Below are 17538 nucleotides of genomic sequence, written 5' to 3'. Positions count from 1 at the left end.
GAATCAGAACATATACTATTTAAATGTCAACAACTAAAAATATATTTAATCTATCTTATTAAAAAAAACAAATATACAATTTCTGAACTAAAAATTATTTATATAAAAAAAGTCATCACAGGACTTCTGTAAAACTAGTATTATAAATGAAATTAGGATAAAAATGATCTAAAACAATATTTTCATCATTAAATATACTTTATTTAAGAGAGAGAAAAGTCAACGTTGTGACGGAAATCATGTAAACTTTTCTTTTGGCTTACATACCATGCATTTAAATCACCATTCATTTTAACCCTTAGTTTTAGTTGGAGTTTTCGACATGTACGTTAAAGAGTTATTTTATTCTACTTAGGTGGTTTAATAACGAAAGTATGCATTATTTGTTTAGTTAAACAATACAATTAGCTTTATGCTCTAACAGTTTGTGTCTTTATCTTAATAATACACCTTTAAGTCTATAGTTATAAAACTAAAATCATCTATCATAATATAATGTTAACTTTTTTTCTTTTATACATTTTAGTTTTAATTGTTTATGTAAAATATGATTATTTATATTTATTTGGTGTTGACTAAATAAACTTATGGTGTAAAAAATATTGTTAATTAATCGTAAATTGTAAAAAATATTACGCATGATATAAATTCAATGTGAGTTAAGAATTTCACATAATGGAAAAATTAGTAAAATGAACAGTATATAAATAAATAAAAATTAAAAACACATTATTTTAAAGTTTTGAATTCAATATAGTGTCATAATTATTTAAATGGATTTGTTCATGATTCGTTAGTATCAAATCAATTCATATCTCTCTTAGGAAAAACTTAAGATTGATATCAAAGTCAATAGTTCATTAAATAAGATGAACAATAAGTAGAAAAAATTATAAACATACGAATTTAAAGTATTTGATTAAAAGTGGTACCCAATTTCTTATATAAATTTGTACATGTAAAGAAATTCACACTTTGTACTATGCGTACTATTTTTAGATATGCTATTCTTAATTTGGTATTGATAAGATCTTGCAATACAAATTAACCTTTTTTAGATGATTTTATTTAAAGTTTGTTGATAACTTTTTTATTTATTTTAATACATTTAAATAAAGAATTTCAAAGTCATTGAATAAGTGTTTCATTTAATTAATTTTTAAAACACATTCCTGTATTGCAAATATTGAATATATTTTGCTAAGAAATACAAAATCATTTGTAAAAACTTTTGAAAGAAGAGTAGTTTCACCTTCAAAGTTAAAATAAATGGCATGTGTAGAACAAGTTGAAAATGCATAAAAAAAAAAGGTTATTTCACACATTCAATAATCAAATCGTGGAGGCTAGTTTTGTTTGAATTGGAAATTTCACGTGTTCTTGGCTTTCCTTCTTTATTGAAAACCGTGACTTCTAGAAATAACCCTTTTTGAAAAAAAAAATACAAGTCAATATTTTTGTAGTTTCAATTATTCCAATACACATTCATATAAAGTCTAATATATAATCAGAATGAGAACAAATAGCAAAAAATGTAAAGTCAAAAAACATTTGTTTCAACTATATTAATTAATTAGTATTACAATTCACTTACATTCCTTTTTCAACGTACTGTTATCCCTTGTGTTGTGTCCATCAATGATGCTTTAAAAACAGTTTAATTTCTTTAATTTATTTAATAAAAATATAACTATGATTTAACGATACAAAGAGCAATTCAATTATTTGGAGTAAATTAACCCTACATTTAAAGGGTATGATCATATCAAATTAAGGACGAATGTCATGATTGAATTTTATACTTGTTTGTGTTTTCATATTTCAAATAAATTAATCATAAGTTTAAAGAATATGATAATGTATCAAATTTTTGCCGAAAGTTATGATTGAAGCGTTTGGGTGAGCGAGATTTAGTTGTTATTTGGATAATCAAATTCAAGAATATTTAATTATAACAAGAAGATGGAAATTTACAGTTTTGATTGCTTTATCAAAGTTATTGTAAATATTACATAATATTATATTTTTAATGTTCAGATAAAAAGTTTGTTTGTTAACATTTAAAAAAGTTTTTTTTTTTCATGTCAAACAAACTCGCAAAGAGATGTAACCAATAATGTTCGTGTTAATGCTAACAAATTAAATGATCATAAATGCATTAAATATAATTAAGGAATTAATAGCACCCAGTCAAAAGAAACTTCCCCGTCCAAAAAAAAAGTCCAACAAAATTAATGCCAAGTTGCTTCCAAATGAAAACACCAAAACGTGGTTTTATTGAAATAAAAAAGCACGTCTATTATACTATTAATTTAGCTTAATAATCTAAAATATTTTTGCATCTCTCTTTGCCTGTTCCATTGATCCATTCAATTCAACCACATTTTTTTATAAATTAGCCAAATCTTAATCGGATACAATTCTGATACAGAAGATATTGATATATAATAAATTAATAATTATGATAATTAGTCTCATATTAATTAATAATTAAGTGGCATCATTAATATTGAGATGTGTGTAGACCAAGAACACAACACTTCTCTGGTTCTCGCTTGTTGCCTCTATAAGTGGAGAAACTCATGACATTGTTTTTCCCACTCTTACGTGTTTTATTTTCCTGAATTTCATGCACTCTAATCTTAAAATCTCTCTCTCTCTCACTTCACTCATCTAATCATCACTCTCTTCTTCTTCTTCTTCCTCTCTTCGTCTCTCTCACCAAAAACCAACCTTTCTTCATGGTCTCTCTCTTTTTCTTCATCTCTTTATCTATAAATATCATATCTTTGTTCATAACTGATTTTCTTTTGCTGTTCCTTTCTTCTTTCTGCAGGCCACTGAAACCCCCGCGATCAAATACGAGGAGGTAACAATCAACATCGACATATATATAAATATCTTATCTTGATCTTGTTCAAATTCTTCAGACAGAAATTCAAGGAAATCTTAATATTTTTTTCTACATTTTTAAGGAACATATACTAAATTCACGAGGGATGAAGCTCTTTACATGCCGATGGCTTCCGGCTAATAGGAGTCCGAAAGCTTTGATCTTCATGTGCCATGGCTACGCCATGGAATGCAGCGTCACCATGAACAGTAATCACGCAATAACCCTCTGAACGTTCATTCGTTTTCACTTTTCCAGTTTTCGATGGAAGTTGATTCGGTTGATGTAAATTTTCTGCACTTTTTTTTTCTGATTGCAGGCACGGGAATAAGACTTTCGCAAGCGGGTTTTGCGATGTTTGGGATTGATTACGAAGGACATGGAAAATCAGAAGGGGTTCCTGGTCTTGTCATGAATTTTGACAGAGTCATCGACGATTGTTTGCAACATTTCTCCACAATTTCTGGTTTGTTTCTTCTTCTTCTTTCTCCCTCTCTATTTTCATGTCAATTTGTTCCCTGCCACTAAGGTTGTTTCGTTGAACATGTTTTTTCAACCCTTGACGTGGCCAATTTGTCGCTTGGTGAATATGTTTGCGAATGAAGTTGTCTTTTTTTTCTTTATTTTTTGAAACTGCAGAAAAAGCAGAGTACAAGAACAAGATGAGGTTCTTGATGGGTGAATCCATGGGAGGAGCTGTGGCACTTCTTTTGCATAGGAAAGAACCACAATTCTGGGATGGGGCCATTTTGGTCGCACCCATGTGCAAGGTTTTGATCCCTTTCTCCATTTTTTTTTTGTCCTTATTCTTCCAAATCCACACATGTGATTCCTTTTATAAACACTGTTCTTTTTGCTGCTATATTTAATCATTTATTGAGTTTAATCAAACATAATAGTGCAAAATTAATCATACACCAAAACTTGAATCACAGACAAAAAAAACCTAATAACAACAACTCTGAGTTTCATTTGGACCATTCAGAGGTTGGTAGCATTGGTGTGTTCTGTGATTTTCAAAACCCAGCAAATTTGGACCCAATCAAAATCATTCTTTTCTTCTTATTTACCTATTCTCATGGTTTCTTTCTGGGAATCTATTCAAAACCGTTTGAATACAAAATTGTTTTTAACAGATAATAACTTAAGAGAGACGCAAAATGATCGACATAAAAAAAATACAGAGATGGTTTGTGAGACAATTACGTAAGAGATAGAAAGAGATAGAAAAAGATAGTAAATTAGTTTGTATGTCACTCTATCTAGATAAGGCACGTCAGAATCTTTCCTTTTTGTTAATTCAATGCATCGATACTTTTATTATCAATCGTTACTTGTTCTATATAATTTATAACCGGAAAAATGTATCCCGAGAAATAGATATATAGTTTTGTTTTTATCTAAATTTATTTATCTATTATATTACTAGAATATATAGAAGACAAAATATATGTTTTTATATATTAGATTTGAGTTTATTCGTAAGTTAAAAAATAAATTAGTGGATTTTTTTGACCGATACTATTATTTGACATCGAAGGTCTTTGACTTTTTAGAAGCGTTGAATGTTAACGCATCGTTGAAGATATTTTTAAGCTAAACCGTTGTAAATTATTCTGATAATGCGTCAGAATCAGAATCCGCAGCCTACAGAAAGGGACTTATTAATGCATTTTTACTTTAAAAATACACCCACATTTTGAAATTTTCAAACCCACAACATAATTATAATGAAAAATGTTAATAAATTTAATTATTATTTATTTAGCATTAAACAGAGAAAAAAAAAAGAGTTTTGTTGTAAGACTTGGGTGAAAATGAGGTGAATTATTATTTTGTTGATGCATTGAGGTGACGTATTTGTTAATAAATTGCAGATTGCAGAAGAAATGAAACCAAACACAATGGTGATTAGGGTATTGAATGCACTAAGCAGAGTTGTTCCGTCGTGGAGAATAGTGCCCGGCCCAGACATAATTGATATTGCCTTCAAAGTGCCTGAAGTGAGAGAAGAGGTATTTCGAAGCATTTATTTTTTGGTGTAATTACTTCCATAATATCTGTTTTTGTTTCGATATCAGTTTGGTATCCCGTATTCGCTTTTAAAATTAAAATTGTGTTAATTAAGTTTCAACACTTGAAAAAAATATTTCCATGATAATGATTTTTGTTTTAAAGGAACCTAATTGAGACATTTTTTTAAAAGTTGAAATTCGATTGATACCTTTTTAAAAGGATAATAAACTGACACATTCCAACAAAAGTGTGTATTATCCCACTAATTAAACCTTAGTCTTTTATCCTTTGATAACATTTGATGCATTATATATTGTTGTATTGAACAGATCAGAGAGAATGAATATTGCTACAAAGGAAGGCCTCGGTTGAGAACAGCCTCGGAACTTCTAAGGATCAGTACAGAAATCGAGTCAAGACTGAATGAGGTAAATTTGTATGAAGTGAATGAGAAAGACGCATTGAATTGAATTGAATTAATGAAAAATGTGGATTTTTGGTTAGGTTTCACTTCCTTTTCTAGTTTTACACGGTGAGGAGGATCAAGTGACGGATAAAGCAGTAAGCAAACAGCTACACGAAGTGGCTGCAAGCTCAGACAAGACACTGAAGTTGTACCGAGGAATGTGGCATGGTCTGCTGTATGGAGAGCCACCGGAAAACTTGAATATTGTATTCGCGGATATTATTCGGTGGTTAGAGAAGAAAACTCAGTTTGGAAATGCAAGATTGGAGAGAGAGCTGAAAGGAGAACATGAACTTGCGATGAGGTCTGATCTCTAGCCATTTAGAAACACAAAGTTAGGGAATAAGCGTTAGAGCGAGGGAGGGGTCGTGCATTTTAAACAAATCAATTTATATGTGCATTAACGCCCGTGTGTACAGTTTCAAATCAATTTATAAACCAACAAATGCCTCAATTTCTTATTTCAACATTACCACATACCTATTCTCTTTATGTAATTAACTTTTACTCATTTATATACGTAAATTCATCACCATAACGCCACCGGCACCACTCTATATAATAATTGTTTCAAACAGTGTATGCTTCTGTGTTTGTATCAGCATATGCATTTTTATTCGTAAATTTATAAAATCACTGTTATAATTCATCTTACGAATTTGATAAATTATTGCAAAACTTAATACACGAAATACTTCTTCACATGTTAAACCGTATTATTATATTTATAATATATATCACCATTTATTTGATATTTTGTAAACAATGATTAGATTTAAACTGAAAATCAATCCTATACAAAGTACTATTTGATTGAATTACAATATAATTGATGTTTTTTTCTTTTAAATAAAAAAGTCATTGTGGTTGAATCGATTCATTTATCTTTAAAATTAATTTAATCTATTTCGGAAACACCTTTATCGGAATATAAGATCGCAAAAGCTTTGGTAACCCCCAAACAGCAAAAAACCATTACGACATATGCATGTTTCATTTCAACAGTAACCAACACCCGGTAACAACGCGGAAAAAGCAGGCACCACAAATTCAACAAAACAAAACTCCAAATGAGGGTAATCGGTTACCACTACACAGTTTCTCAACAATTAAATAAAATAAATAAAAAAAAACTAATAATTTCTTTCGTGCATAGTGTCTGATGATGAATTTTGATAGGTACATTAAATGCAATGGTGTTTAATTTTGGAAAACAACTAGAACCAACTTTTCGTTGAAATGGTAAAGCAGTGATATTCTACACTAAATTTCAAATCCAGTTAAATCAAGCATCTGATTGAGCAGAAGAGGGGTTGCTGAGTGAGTTGTAGATAGGAAGTGATGTGGCACGTTATCACATCCACAAAGCGTGATAACAGTTAACTACGACTAATTACAACATAAATTGCCAACTGAGGTCGCCAGGTCCCTTCATCCCCCCTTGAAATAAATAGGACAAGAAATCACTGTTCCCGTATTAATGAGATACACCACCTTACTTCACTTTGTTAGTATTTGACCTAGCTCCGGCGCCCAAATGACCTACTACAAAAACACATTTCCACCATGACCTGCAAGCAACACCAAAACACAGTATACAACACATTCATCAAATCAAAACTCTCAGTAACTAAGCAACTGCAAAAATTATTCAAGATTAATTATCATTGTCATCATCTCTGTCAAGACCCACATGGCAACAGATGGAAGTAGTTTAATTGGAACAGAGGTGATCTATTTAAACAACGCCTATAACATGGGTTCTAACCTAAAGAACAAAATATGTTGCGTCTTCTATTTCCCTCTTATCAATAATTATCAACTAATTAAATAACTACTACCAAGTGTGTGGGATGGGGGAGGGGTCTACTTCTCCTTCCTTAACTACCACATAACTGAAAATCCAAATCTCTAAAGGGGAGAAAAAGGTAAACGACCTGTTTGATTACCCAGTTTAGCAGCTGCCTTGGGAATACCAAACAACAAAAATTTTGGACAGGCGAAGAATTTTCCTTTAAATTTTATTCAGCAGAAAATAAAGAAAACAATCCTCAGCCAAGACTATCCTTTAAAAGGAGATAGTCCAGATAAGGGGTTGGAGGGTTAGTCGCATTAAAGAGGCTAGCTTCTTGTAAACATGTGTAACAGTAATACCTCATTCTCTATTTAAGGATATCTAAACTCTTTTAGTATAAGATCTGCATGAAAATGGAAAGGGGGACAAATCCTCATGTTGATAGTGGACCCAATGTTGGAATTATCCATCTCAAATAAAATTACATGTCAAGTATTGGTTATAAATCTATTATAATAAGGACCCAAAGAGATAAAATTAGGGAATCATACCTTTCATGCAACCATTTCTTAAATAATCTTATTTCTCACTTCCTCGAGTTTCTTCAGTATCTCTCCAGGGGTTCTGTCCAATTCATCAGCAATTTTTCTCTGCAAATCCATTGGCAATGTTGGGAATTGCTCGCATAGATCCCCATCAATAACATCCTACACAATAAAGCAGAACTATCAGAAATTTGAAAAAATTTAATGCCACGTCCAAAAAAAGCACAATAAACAAATAGAACATTTTGGTGTGCACATGTTTAATAGTGACAAAAGATGAACGGCTCTTTGTCAAGCAGGAACAGCAATGAAAATATATACAGGGACAATGCTCTTATCCCACAGATTGCAGATAGCACTTTCGCACAATTTCATACAAGCAATAAACAGCGGAATATTGATCAGGCATACCTTAACGGGAAAATATGCAGATCTATATGCCATGTGGTCTCTTCCGCACAAAGGTGGGTGATCTTGTCTCATATGCATCTCCAAATGAGAAAAGAAGTCAACATCATCTCGTGAAGTAAAGGCATGTAGCGCGCCAACACTTCCCATAACTGTTCCAAATACAATGCACTCTCCACCACCTGGTATGAGAGAAGCCTTTTGCAAGCATGTGACCACATCACCAACATGAAACTGTACAATTTCTTCCACCTTATTGGGAGCTCCATTCAGCTTTCCTTGCTCCCACTTGATCCTACCACCAGTAGGATCTTCTTCTATCTCATCTGAAACATCCTGTGGCAGCCGCACAAAATAGATATTTCCAAACTTGTCTGCACCTGCCATGGTGTCAAAATCTATGTGGTACGATGCAGTAAGCCACCTTGGAACACAATCATCGGCAAATATATAAAGTTGGTTTTCGTCCCGCCTATACTTGCAGTAATGGAAAGACTGGAGAGAAGAAAGAAAAGAACACAATTAACTAAAGATTTTATTCAGTGAATTAAAACATGTAGTGCAGCAGCACATTGGATCCAAGAATAAACACACTGTCTACTTGCAAAATTAAGAGAGAATAAATTCCCAACAGAAAAGTCTTAGTCAAGTCTTTCCAAAATAGTATAATACCCACGGAAGTTTTGTATAAAAACCAAATCAGTGAAACTAGTACATTAAATTTTGCAGCACACAGACAAATTAATGTCACAATAATCCACACTGATATCAATCAAAAGCTACCAGAAAGCTCAAGTCACCAAATGTGGATATTCAACAGCAATGGATTAACCACAATTCCAAAACTGTGGTAAATGCATCCACCGTAATTAATGCATAAATTAAGATACCAATCAGCAATGATAGAAAGCCTTCTATGGTTCCACATGAGAACCAGTACTAACATAAGCTACATATGGATAAAACAGAACGTACCTCTTGAACATCACCAACATAAATTCGATCACGATATGCCTGAATAGAGACAATCGTGTTGGGGAATAGCTTATTCTCACATTTTCTTAACAGACGTCTTTTCCCCAAATCATATAACCTGAGCACAGGTCCTATCCCTGCAAGTAATCTTCCTTGAAACTGACATAGAGCAAGAGGAACACCTTCTACCTGTGTTTTGTGAAGAAGTTCAAGAGATCTTCCCTCCTCTACAAACCTATAAATATGAATAAATCCTGCAGTTACAGTCCTTTTGGGCAAAAATTGCAGTCCCTTAGCCGTCCCAACAGCTAAAAGGGTTCCATATTCCTTATCATGGAAATTTACTGTGCATATGCTGAAAGCAGCCTCATTCTCCTGAAGCTCCAAAAGACAAGTTGTATTTCCTGTCCTGGGATCAAGAACTCTGATGCATGAAACCCATTTGTCTGATTCAGCTTTTGGATAGCCATAGTGCTCATCAGAGAGGGGATCATCTTTATCTTCATCATCACCACCATTCTCCATTTGGTCCGCGCTTCCAGTACCATTCTCCCCGGCTTGAGCAGCCTCAAAACACTCTTTCCTAGCAGCTTCACGCTCTTCTGCAGTTAATGCACCCTGATCACTCTCAATCATCACAAGGAGTTTTCGTTTGGGTTGCAGAACAAATTTCCTTGGTGTGTACCTTAATGGAATTACAGTTTCATTAAATGTTTCCCCTAACCTTTCTATGGTAAAAATTCTCAAGGCTTCGCCAGCAACAGCAACTACACCTTCTACACACTGGTCAGATGAAAATGAAGCAGCATATTCAAGGGTTTCATATGAAAGGGGTGTTAAAAGGAAATGTCCTTGGTGAATATAACCAAGCCAGGGTCGACTAGACAAACAAAGCATAGCCCGCTTGCCTCTCACAATGATGGAAAACAGCTTTGGGGCTCTCAATCCTAAGAACCTGGAACGTGAATCAGAAAGCTGACCTGTAACCATATCCACCACAGTTCTAAACAACACACCATTCTGTAACCCAGCGTTCAAGAATAGGCTAGCAGGATGATCTGCACCATCCTCACCACCAACAGAAGCTTGAACTTCAAGAAAAAGTAGAGACTCTGGAGCTGAAGAAACACTCTGAACACTTAGTGCCTGCATACAATCATCAGGATCCAGTGATAAGATGCGGATGGTCTTGTCATATGAGCCAACTGCAAGAAATCGAGATCTTTGTCTGCCTTCGGGCACTGGAGCAATGTCTAAACAAGCAACATCTCCAGACATTTCATGCTTCTCCACCTCCATCAACTGGCCAGTTACATCTACTTCAAAATATATAAGCTCCCCTCCACTGAGTGCAATAACCACCTGAAGTCTATTTGATCCAACTTTTGAAATTGTCCTCTTTCCAGGTGTTCTCCATTCATTAATACGGCCATCCTCCCTGATATGCCTGATACCATTTGGGTGAACCTGCATGAGAGAATCATCTCCTATCAAAGAAACAGCAAGGGAGGGAGTCGTGTCAAGAAACCCACTGTCGCTAACTTCTTCAACAGTCTCACCAATGGAAAGCACAAGAGTTGCGTTTGTGAATGACACAACAATGTAAGCATCAAACTCGTCAATAACATTCTTCTTCACCGTCCAGACAGCACTTGGTATACCAGGAAGCTTGGATACAGCCATCTCACTAACCGCTAAACCAGTTCTCAAAATCCTCAAAGACGACCTAGGACCACGTCCACAGAGAGTAAAAATCTGAGGAGTTTCCTCTTCAAAGAGATTACTGACCTTCATATCCATTATTGGCATTAAACTCTCAACCTGGTCAATCCTGACAAGGTTTTTCAGTCTCCTGGGCTGGAAAAACACAGGCTGAAAACCTTCCTCGGTTTCCATTAGCGTGGCAGATGATGCCTCCACGTCATCCTCATCCCCTATAGACTTAAATTGATACAGAGCATGGTTCCCAAACTCTGAGGCAGCAAACAAGAACCCTGACTTCAGCACACACATCGAAGCAGTAACAGGAATAGTATCAAAGTATTTAATCTTCAATTCAGATACACGGTCATTGTTGTGTTCCAACGTGACCTTAAAAATGTCCCCATATTCCGTCTGCAGGAGGAAGAAGAACATGCTCTTCAGTTTGTGCATGGCAGCCGAGACAATAAGCACGCCACGCTCAGCTGGCAAGTCGTCTCGCCGTGGAATCACAGCCCTAACATCCGGATGACCTTGATTCTTATAAATAACAAAATTTTCAGCACATACAAGCACCCCACTAGGGCCATCACCACCACCAGGAACAGTAACAAGCAAATTGGCCCCATTATCAACCTGCTCGGACCACTTCCGCGAAACATGGTTGAGCCCAAGATCAAGCTCATAAAAGGTCAAATGCTTCTGAGCCTCAGAAGCAGCCTGACCAGTGGAATCCTGGTCTGCCTCAGAGTAGTCCAATTCAATAGCAGCAAAAATAGGGTTTTCAAAACCACAATCAACACCGCAAATTGAATAAACTAAAGTGTGAGATTTGTGAGCTTCTAAAGGGGAAGAAATGGTTAACCTAGCAGCAGTGTCCCTATTCAAAACATAAACGAGTTTCTGCTTCTCGCAGGCGCCAATCATAACGGCCCTACCCTTTGGATCGATGGCGAGGTACTGACCTGGGACAATTCGGCGGCAACCAGATTTTCCGAAGGTTTCTTGGTGGACTTTGTCGAATACGTTTTTCTCTTTGTTATATTCGAGGATTACGATGCGACCGGAGTCGGAGCCGACGACGATGTAGTCCTTCTGAGCGCCCATGAGGCGGAACTGAGCGAGGGAGCGAATGGCGCCGAAGATTTCGACGGAGAGGATGGTTTGGATCCGGCCATTGTCGTCGGGACGGAGGAGATCGAGGACCTTGCCACGGGCGACGACGATTTCCTGGCTCTTGCCGCCGGAGAAGTTGCCGTTGATGGCACAGATGATGCCAGTGGGACGCTGGAGAGTGAGACTGTAGAGATACATGGCGTAGAGAGGTTAGGGTTTAATTTAGGGTTTTGGTTTCAATTAAACATTCACAGTGACAGAGTCGCTGGTGAAGAAGATGGAATAGACTCGTTACGATATCAGTCTGAGTAAGCAGAGCGGGAATAAAAACCCTATTTGGGGTTTGGGTGTGTTTTCCCCTCTCTTCCTTTTCTATATCACTATTATAAACATTAAATTAAATATACAGTAAAATCAGTGTTCTTTTATTTATTTTTTCTAAGAAAAGCAAATAAAAGTGTTTTATTATTTCTTAACAGTTGTTATTTTTTTAATCTTATACTCTGATGTAATACAAAATCTGTTTCTCCTCCTTAATTTCTTTAGTCAATGGATCAAACAAATATTTTGTAACTCAAATTAATCTCATTGAAATAGTACTTCGAAATTTTAATATTTAATAAATATGTTAAGTGTGTGATTATTAAAATTAATATATCAATATTGTGATTTCAAAAGTAATGTATAATAGTAAGACTGAATTAACATATTTATCAAACACGGCATATGAAAATACTACTACAAATTTAATTGATCTTTTAGTATTTATAAAAAAAAAAGGATATAGATTTTATGATATTAATAAATTTGTTTTAAGCAATATTTAGACTAAGATGCACCATATTATTGTATAATGCATCTTGCTGAATGTTAAATTTTTCGATTTTTGAATAATAATATATAATGATTTCTTTGAAATAGACACATTATAATTTTTTTAATTTTAAATTAGATAAGTCATGTAGATAAAAAAAAAAAATGGTTCATTTTAAAATATTCATCAAATCGCACTATCGTATGTTCTTAACTTGTGTTGTAGAATTTTGAGGATACTATTCAGAGGATAAAATTAATTTATAAATACTATTAAATTAAAAGATTCTTAAAAAACATTTGTATCTTGCATTCTTTATCCAAATAAGTCATTAATTTTGATAATAACGACTCCTAAGTGAAATATAAAAATTGTTCACATGCTTTTACAAGCCAAATGGAACATTCAACCAAGTAAGCGGTAATCTTTTTTACTATTCAATTATCAACTTTCCGAATTCTCTCCATCACAGTTTTTTCTTCACACATGTTAATATCATTTCTTACAATCTTTACATATTTAACAGGTAGGCTGACAACAAATCTACCACGTTTTTGTGATAAAATGACATTAAATTTACTTAAAAGTTCATGTTTGACTCTACATTACATCACAATCATCGCTTGTTAGCATATTTTAAAAACACAGAAAAAGAAGAAACACAAAAAAAAAAATTCAGCATAAAATTCAAATTTGTGAAATTCAAAATGGTGGTTAAAATACTGTAGAATATATATATATATATATATATATATATATATAAAATAGGGGAACTTTTTTAGTATGTCTAACATCGAACAGTAATGATAATTGTTGCTTACATGAATATATTCATGTTCTCATTAATTTTTATCAAGGTTCTTTGATCTGTACAAGTTCAATGTTCTCGGATGATTCTTCTTAACAAAATTTAAGCTCATGAAACAACCAAGGAAAATAAGTTAAAACTAACGCAGTCACATTTGAAGCACCAAGAAAGACTGAATGTAGAAATGGAACATTCTTCACTATATATATCTGGACGGTCTACATGGTATACAGGCACACTCATAGCTTCAACGTGCATCAATGGGCAACAGAGAGATACTTCAAAGCACTGTATTCAGTTTCTTAGCATCATAGTAAACATGCCTTGAATCCTTTTTCCAACTCCTTAGCATCCAAGTTTTTTCCAATGAATACAATTTTGTTTGTCCTTGGTTCATCCGGACCCCACAACCTCTCAGGTGATCCTTGAAATATGTCATGAACCCCCTGTAAAAGAAAAATTGCTTAATTCCACGAAACTGAACATAAATCATAATTGTCAGAGTCGATGGATAATCACAAACACAACAATTAGCCCAGTGGAAAATATAAGGAATTCATTTAAGATCCATGAGGCAACCCCTTCACGGTAAAGGAATTTAAGCTTGCCTGAAAGACAAATCTCTCGTTCATTCCTTCAACAGATAGAAGACCCTTCATCCTATAAATGTCTTCACTTCGATCCAGTAACAAGTTACCAAGCCACATGTTAGCCTGCAAAAGATAGCCGCTTAGTAGGCCAATGCCAGCACTGACTTTTTACATGTACATAAAAGAATGAAAGACATTCCATAAACATCTAAATGGAAAATAGAATTTGACACACTTAGCATTAAGTATACGCCATGTCTAACCTTCTCAAGGTCTAAGCTTCCTTCACAAACTATGCTGACGGATGAAACACCAGGATCGTGAGTATGATCATGAGAGTGGTGATCGTGGTGTTCTGTACAGAACAAAATGGATATGATTACCAACAAAGTAAAAATGACACATTCCACAAGCATGTCCTTATGAATGATGAATTAAGAAGCTACTTATTAGGAACTGATCCCTATCCAAATGCCAAATCCAGAGAAAATAATAATATAAAGGCATCCATGTAAAATGTGTAAACAAGTAAATCTACACTTGTAAGACTCAGAAGACCTGAGCACCAGTACGTTGTAACTAGTGCTACAAACAGGAATAAAATGATATGTACACGACTCTGACTCAAGAAAGAATAAAAGGTACCATGCTTGTGGTCATGGTGATGATCATGGTCATGGTGCTCATGCCCGTGGTCGTGGTGCTCATGTTTGTGGTCATGGCTATGGTCATGATCTTCTTTTGCGCCTTCATCATTAATGGAATTCTCAATCCTTGTAGAAGATCAAGAAAAAACAAATTATATATCAACATTTAGAAAGACACAATAATATTAAAGCAGAACATTTGAGATATCCACGTAAGGTTATGGATCACATAGCAACAGAGCAAGAAATATGACAATGATACAGGAATGTGAGTACTGCTATGAGCATTGTCGCCAGTGAGGATAATAATTAACACGAAGGAACCATATGATTAACAAGAAATTTCTTGTGCAGACAACTAGCCAGCCCAAATTTAGATTGCCATTTTCTTAAACAATTCAAATATAGTGAATCGGAAACAAGAACAAAAAGCTACCTCTCCAAATCAAAGCCCCCAATGCCAAGAACATAATCCAAGTTAACTTTTCCATATTCTGTCCGCTTTAAGTGGGCCAAGCTGTTTATTTTCTGAAGTAATGACAAAACCACGTTCATGTGGGGCTCAAAATAATGAAATAAAATTAAAATTAAAGCTAAAACCGAACTCTTAGAAACAATAGGAGGAGATAGACACCAACCCTTATCCGCTGGACCAAAGAAGCAATGCCTGGTTCACCAACTAGGTCAGTCTGGTGCAATACAAACAAGAATGTCATCAGCGTACAATTTCAGGCATAAATCACATTGGAATGTAGAATTCTATGAATAACTTTTTCACATTGAATGTAAGGAAAGACAAGGCTGCCCATACTACAATAAAAATAATCTATCTTTTAGCAGGTTGGCTAGTTGGTAAATAAAAACCGACATGCCTTTAATATTCCAAATGTTTCACTCTTGCAAAACTAAAGCCATTCCACAACAAAAATAAGTTAGACAATACCTTATTTACGATTATACGGTCCGCATATGCAATTTGTTCAACAGCCTCGTTGACCACACCTTTTGGCTTAACCTCGTCAAGATGAAAACCAGCATGCTTTGCATCAACTAGTGTAACAACGCCATCCAATTTGACTTCATTAAAAATATTTTCCTCCGCATAGAAGGTCTGGATTATTGGCGCTGGATTCGCCAAACCTGTCGAAGTCCAGAGCACAAACAACAAAACAAGACACTAAGTACAATCATACACAATCGCAATAACTAATAAGGAAGTCCACAACATCTTCAGAATAAACTGCACCATCTCAAAATCTCAATTCTACACAATCATGGTACGAAAATAATTACATACACAGAAAAAAAAAAAGTTACTCATTACCTGTAGTCTCAATAACAATATGGTCAAACTTTCCTTTCTTCTTAGCAACTAATTCAGAAATCATTCGGACAAGATCACCCCTCACAGTACAGCAAAGACAGCCATTGTTCAGCATCATAATATCTTCAGCACCAGCAGCTTTTGCCGCGACCAAAGAGCCATCTATATCAATTTCACCAAACTACAAACAGTGCAGAGAGTAAGTTCGTTCTACTAGGCAACACATTAACCGAAACAATCGCATTCAACTTAACATAACCATAAAAATTGAGCAAACTCCGCTACAAGAGTACCTCGTTCTCAATAACCGCAATGCGCTTTCCATGCTCCGCTGTAAGAATATGGTTCAGCAGTGTCGTCTGTTCAGTTAAAGACAGTTAAGTATTCAGACCCAGCTGTAATTTTTCTCAGAGTAGTAAAGTGAGGGAAACAGGATGGATACCTTGCCGGAACCGAGGAAGCCGGTGATGATGGTTGCCGGAATGCGATTGTCAGGGGGGATTACGGTGGAAACGTCCGAGTCCTCGGATTGAGGCGGAGCAACGGTGGTAGCGGCGACGGTGAAGCGGCGAGCGGGTCTGAGAGGGAATGGTGCGGAGAGAGAGTGGGTTAGAAATTGGGAACGAGTGGTTGTTCTGCGTAGAAGAGGGAGGAGAGTGGTTTGGAGTGAGAGCGTGAAGGGTTTGGGATTGCGGTAGGCGAGGCCGAAGAAACTGGATGCTACCTCTGCCGTGAAAGTTAAGGAAGACATGGTGAAGAAGACAAAGATGAAGATGAAGATGAAGAGTAAAGAAGGAGAAAGAAGAACAGACACAACACAAGGTTTAGATTTTATGGGATTCTCAATTGCGTATTGGGCCTCGGGCTTAAACCCAGAATACATTAATTGAAGCCTATTTCTTTCTGCACCTTCGTAATTTCAATCTTCAATCTATAAATTAGCGTAAACATAGTAGCTTATGTGTGTGATTTTTTAATATTTTATAGAAATTTGAGTTAAGTTTAACTTCCATGCTAAAAGTAAAAATATTAAAATATCTTTGATCGTTGAACCATGTCATTGCGGCTACCGCGCCTCCGCATCCGTCATCATTGTCATTACACATTTATTCTCCATTGTTGCTGCAATCCTTTTGAGAGGAAACAATGAGAGAGAGTGTAAATCGATGATAATTTATGGAAAATTTGTTTAAGAAAACTTATTCTGAATAATTTGTTTAAGAAATCTTGTTCTTAAAATCCTATTTTGGACTGCATCTTATAAATTTTGAAAAGTTTGTTTTGAAAAGTTCATCTAAAAAAGTATTTCATATGTTCTGGAAAGCTTATTTTGAAATTTCTGGTCTAGAAAGCTCTTTACAAAATGTATTTCATATGTTTTAGAAATTCTATTTAAATTTTTTTCTTCCAAAAACCCTATTTTGGAAACCAAGTTCTTAG

General features: G+C 34.9%; 3 protein-coding genes across 3 annotated transcripts; 1 reads left to right on the top strand and 2 right to left on the bottom strand.

The window, feature by feature from the left end:
- The first annotated feature begins 2489 nt into the window (after window positions 1–2489).
- LOC114189660 (caffeoylshikimate esterase-like) lies at window positions 2490–5907 on the top strand. The gene is made up of 8 exons (XM_028078292.1): window positions 2490–2744; window positions 2837–2869; window positions 2976–3102; window positions 3213–3359; window positions 3533–3663; window positions 4771–4908; window positions 5239–5337; window positions 5414–5907. Exons 1-8 carry the CDS (start codon window positions 2742–2744, stop codon window positions 5690–5692), a joined length of 957 nt encoding a protein of 318 aa, XP_027934093.1. The 5' UTR covers window positions 2490–2741; the 3' UTR covers window positions 5693–5907.
- Window positions 5908–6459: 552 nt separating this feature from the next.
- On the bottom strand, window positions 6460–12277 carry LOC114189934 (spliceosome-associated protein 130 A). Its single transcript, XM_028078662.1, has 4 exons — window positions 9099–12277; window positions 8127–8618; window positions 7722–7877; window positions 6460–6946 (listed from the first exon to the last, which is right to left on the bottom strand). The coding sequence occupies exons 1-3, from the start codon at window positions 12111–12113 to the stop codon at window positions 7740–7742; spliced, it is 3645 nt and encodes a 1214-aa protein (XP_027934463.1). The 5' UTR covers window positions 12114–12277; the 3' UTR covers window positions 6460–6946; window positions 7722–7739.
- Window positions 12278–13530: 1253 nt separating this feature from the next.
- LOC114189544 (COBW domain-containing protein 1-like) lies at window positions 13531–16905 on the bottom strand. The gene is made up of 10 exons (XM_028078134.1): window positions 16541–16905; window positions 16392–16457; window positions 16099–16279; window positions 15718–15914; window positions 15413–15463; window positions 15211–15302; window positions 14773–14900; window positions 14391–14482; window positions 14146–14250; window positions 13531–13983 (listed from the first exon to the last, which is right to left on the bottom strand). Exons 1-10 carry the CDS (start codon window positions 16847–16849, stop codon window positions 13846–13848), a joined length of 1359 nt encoding a protein of 452 aa, XP_027933935.1. The 5' UTR covers window positions 16850–16905; the 3' UTR covers window positions 13531–13845.
- Window positions 16906–17538: the final 633 nt, after the last annotated feature.

This window comes from Vigna unguiculata, chromosome 7, assembly GCF_004118075.2.
Source record: "Vigna unguiculata cultivar IT97K-499-35 chromosome 7, ASM411807v1, whole genome shotgun sequence".
In the NCBI taxonomy this organism is placed as follows: domain Eukaryota; kingdom Viridiplantae; phylum Streptophyta; class Magnoliopsida; order Fabales; family Fabaceae; genus Vigna; species Vigna unguiculata.
Note: the sequence above shows the minus strand (reverse complement) of the source record. Positions and strands in the feature narration are given on the sequence as shown.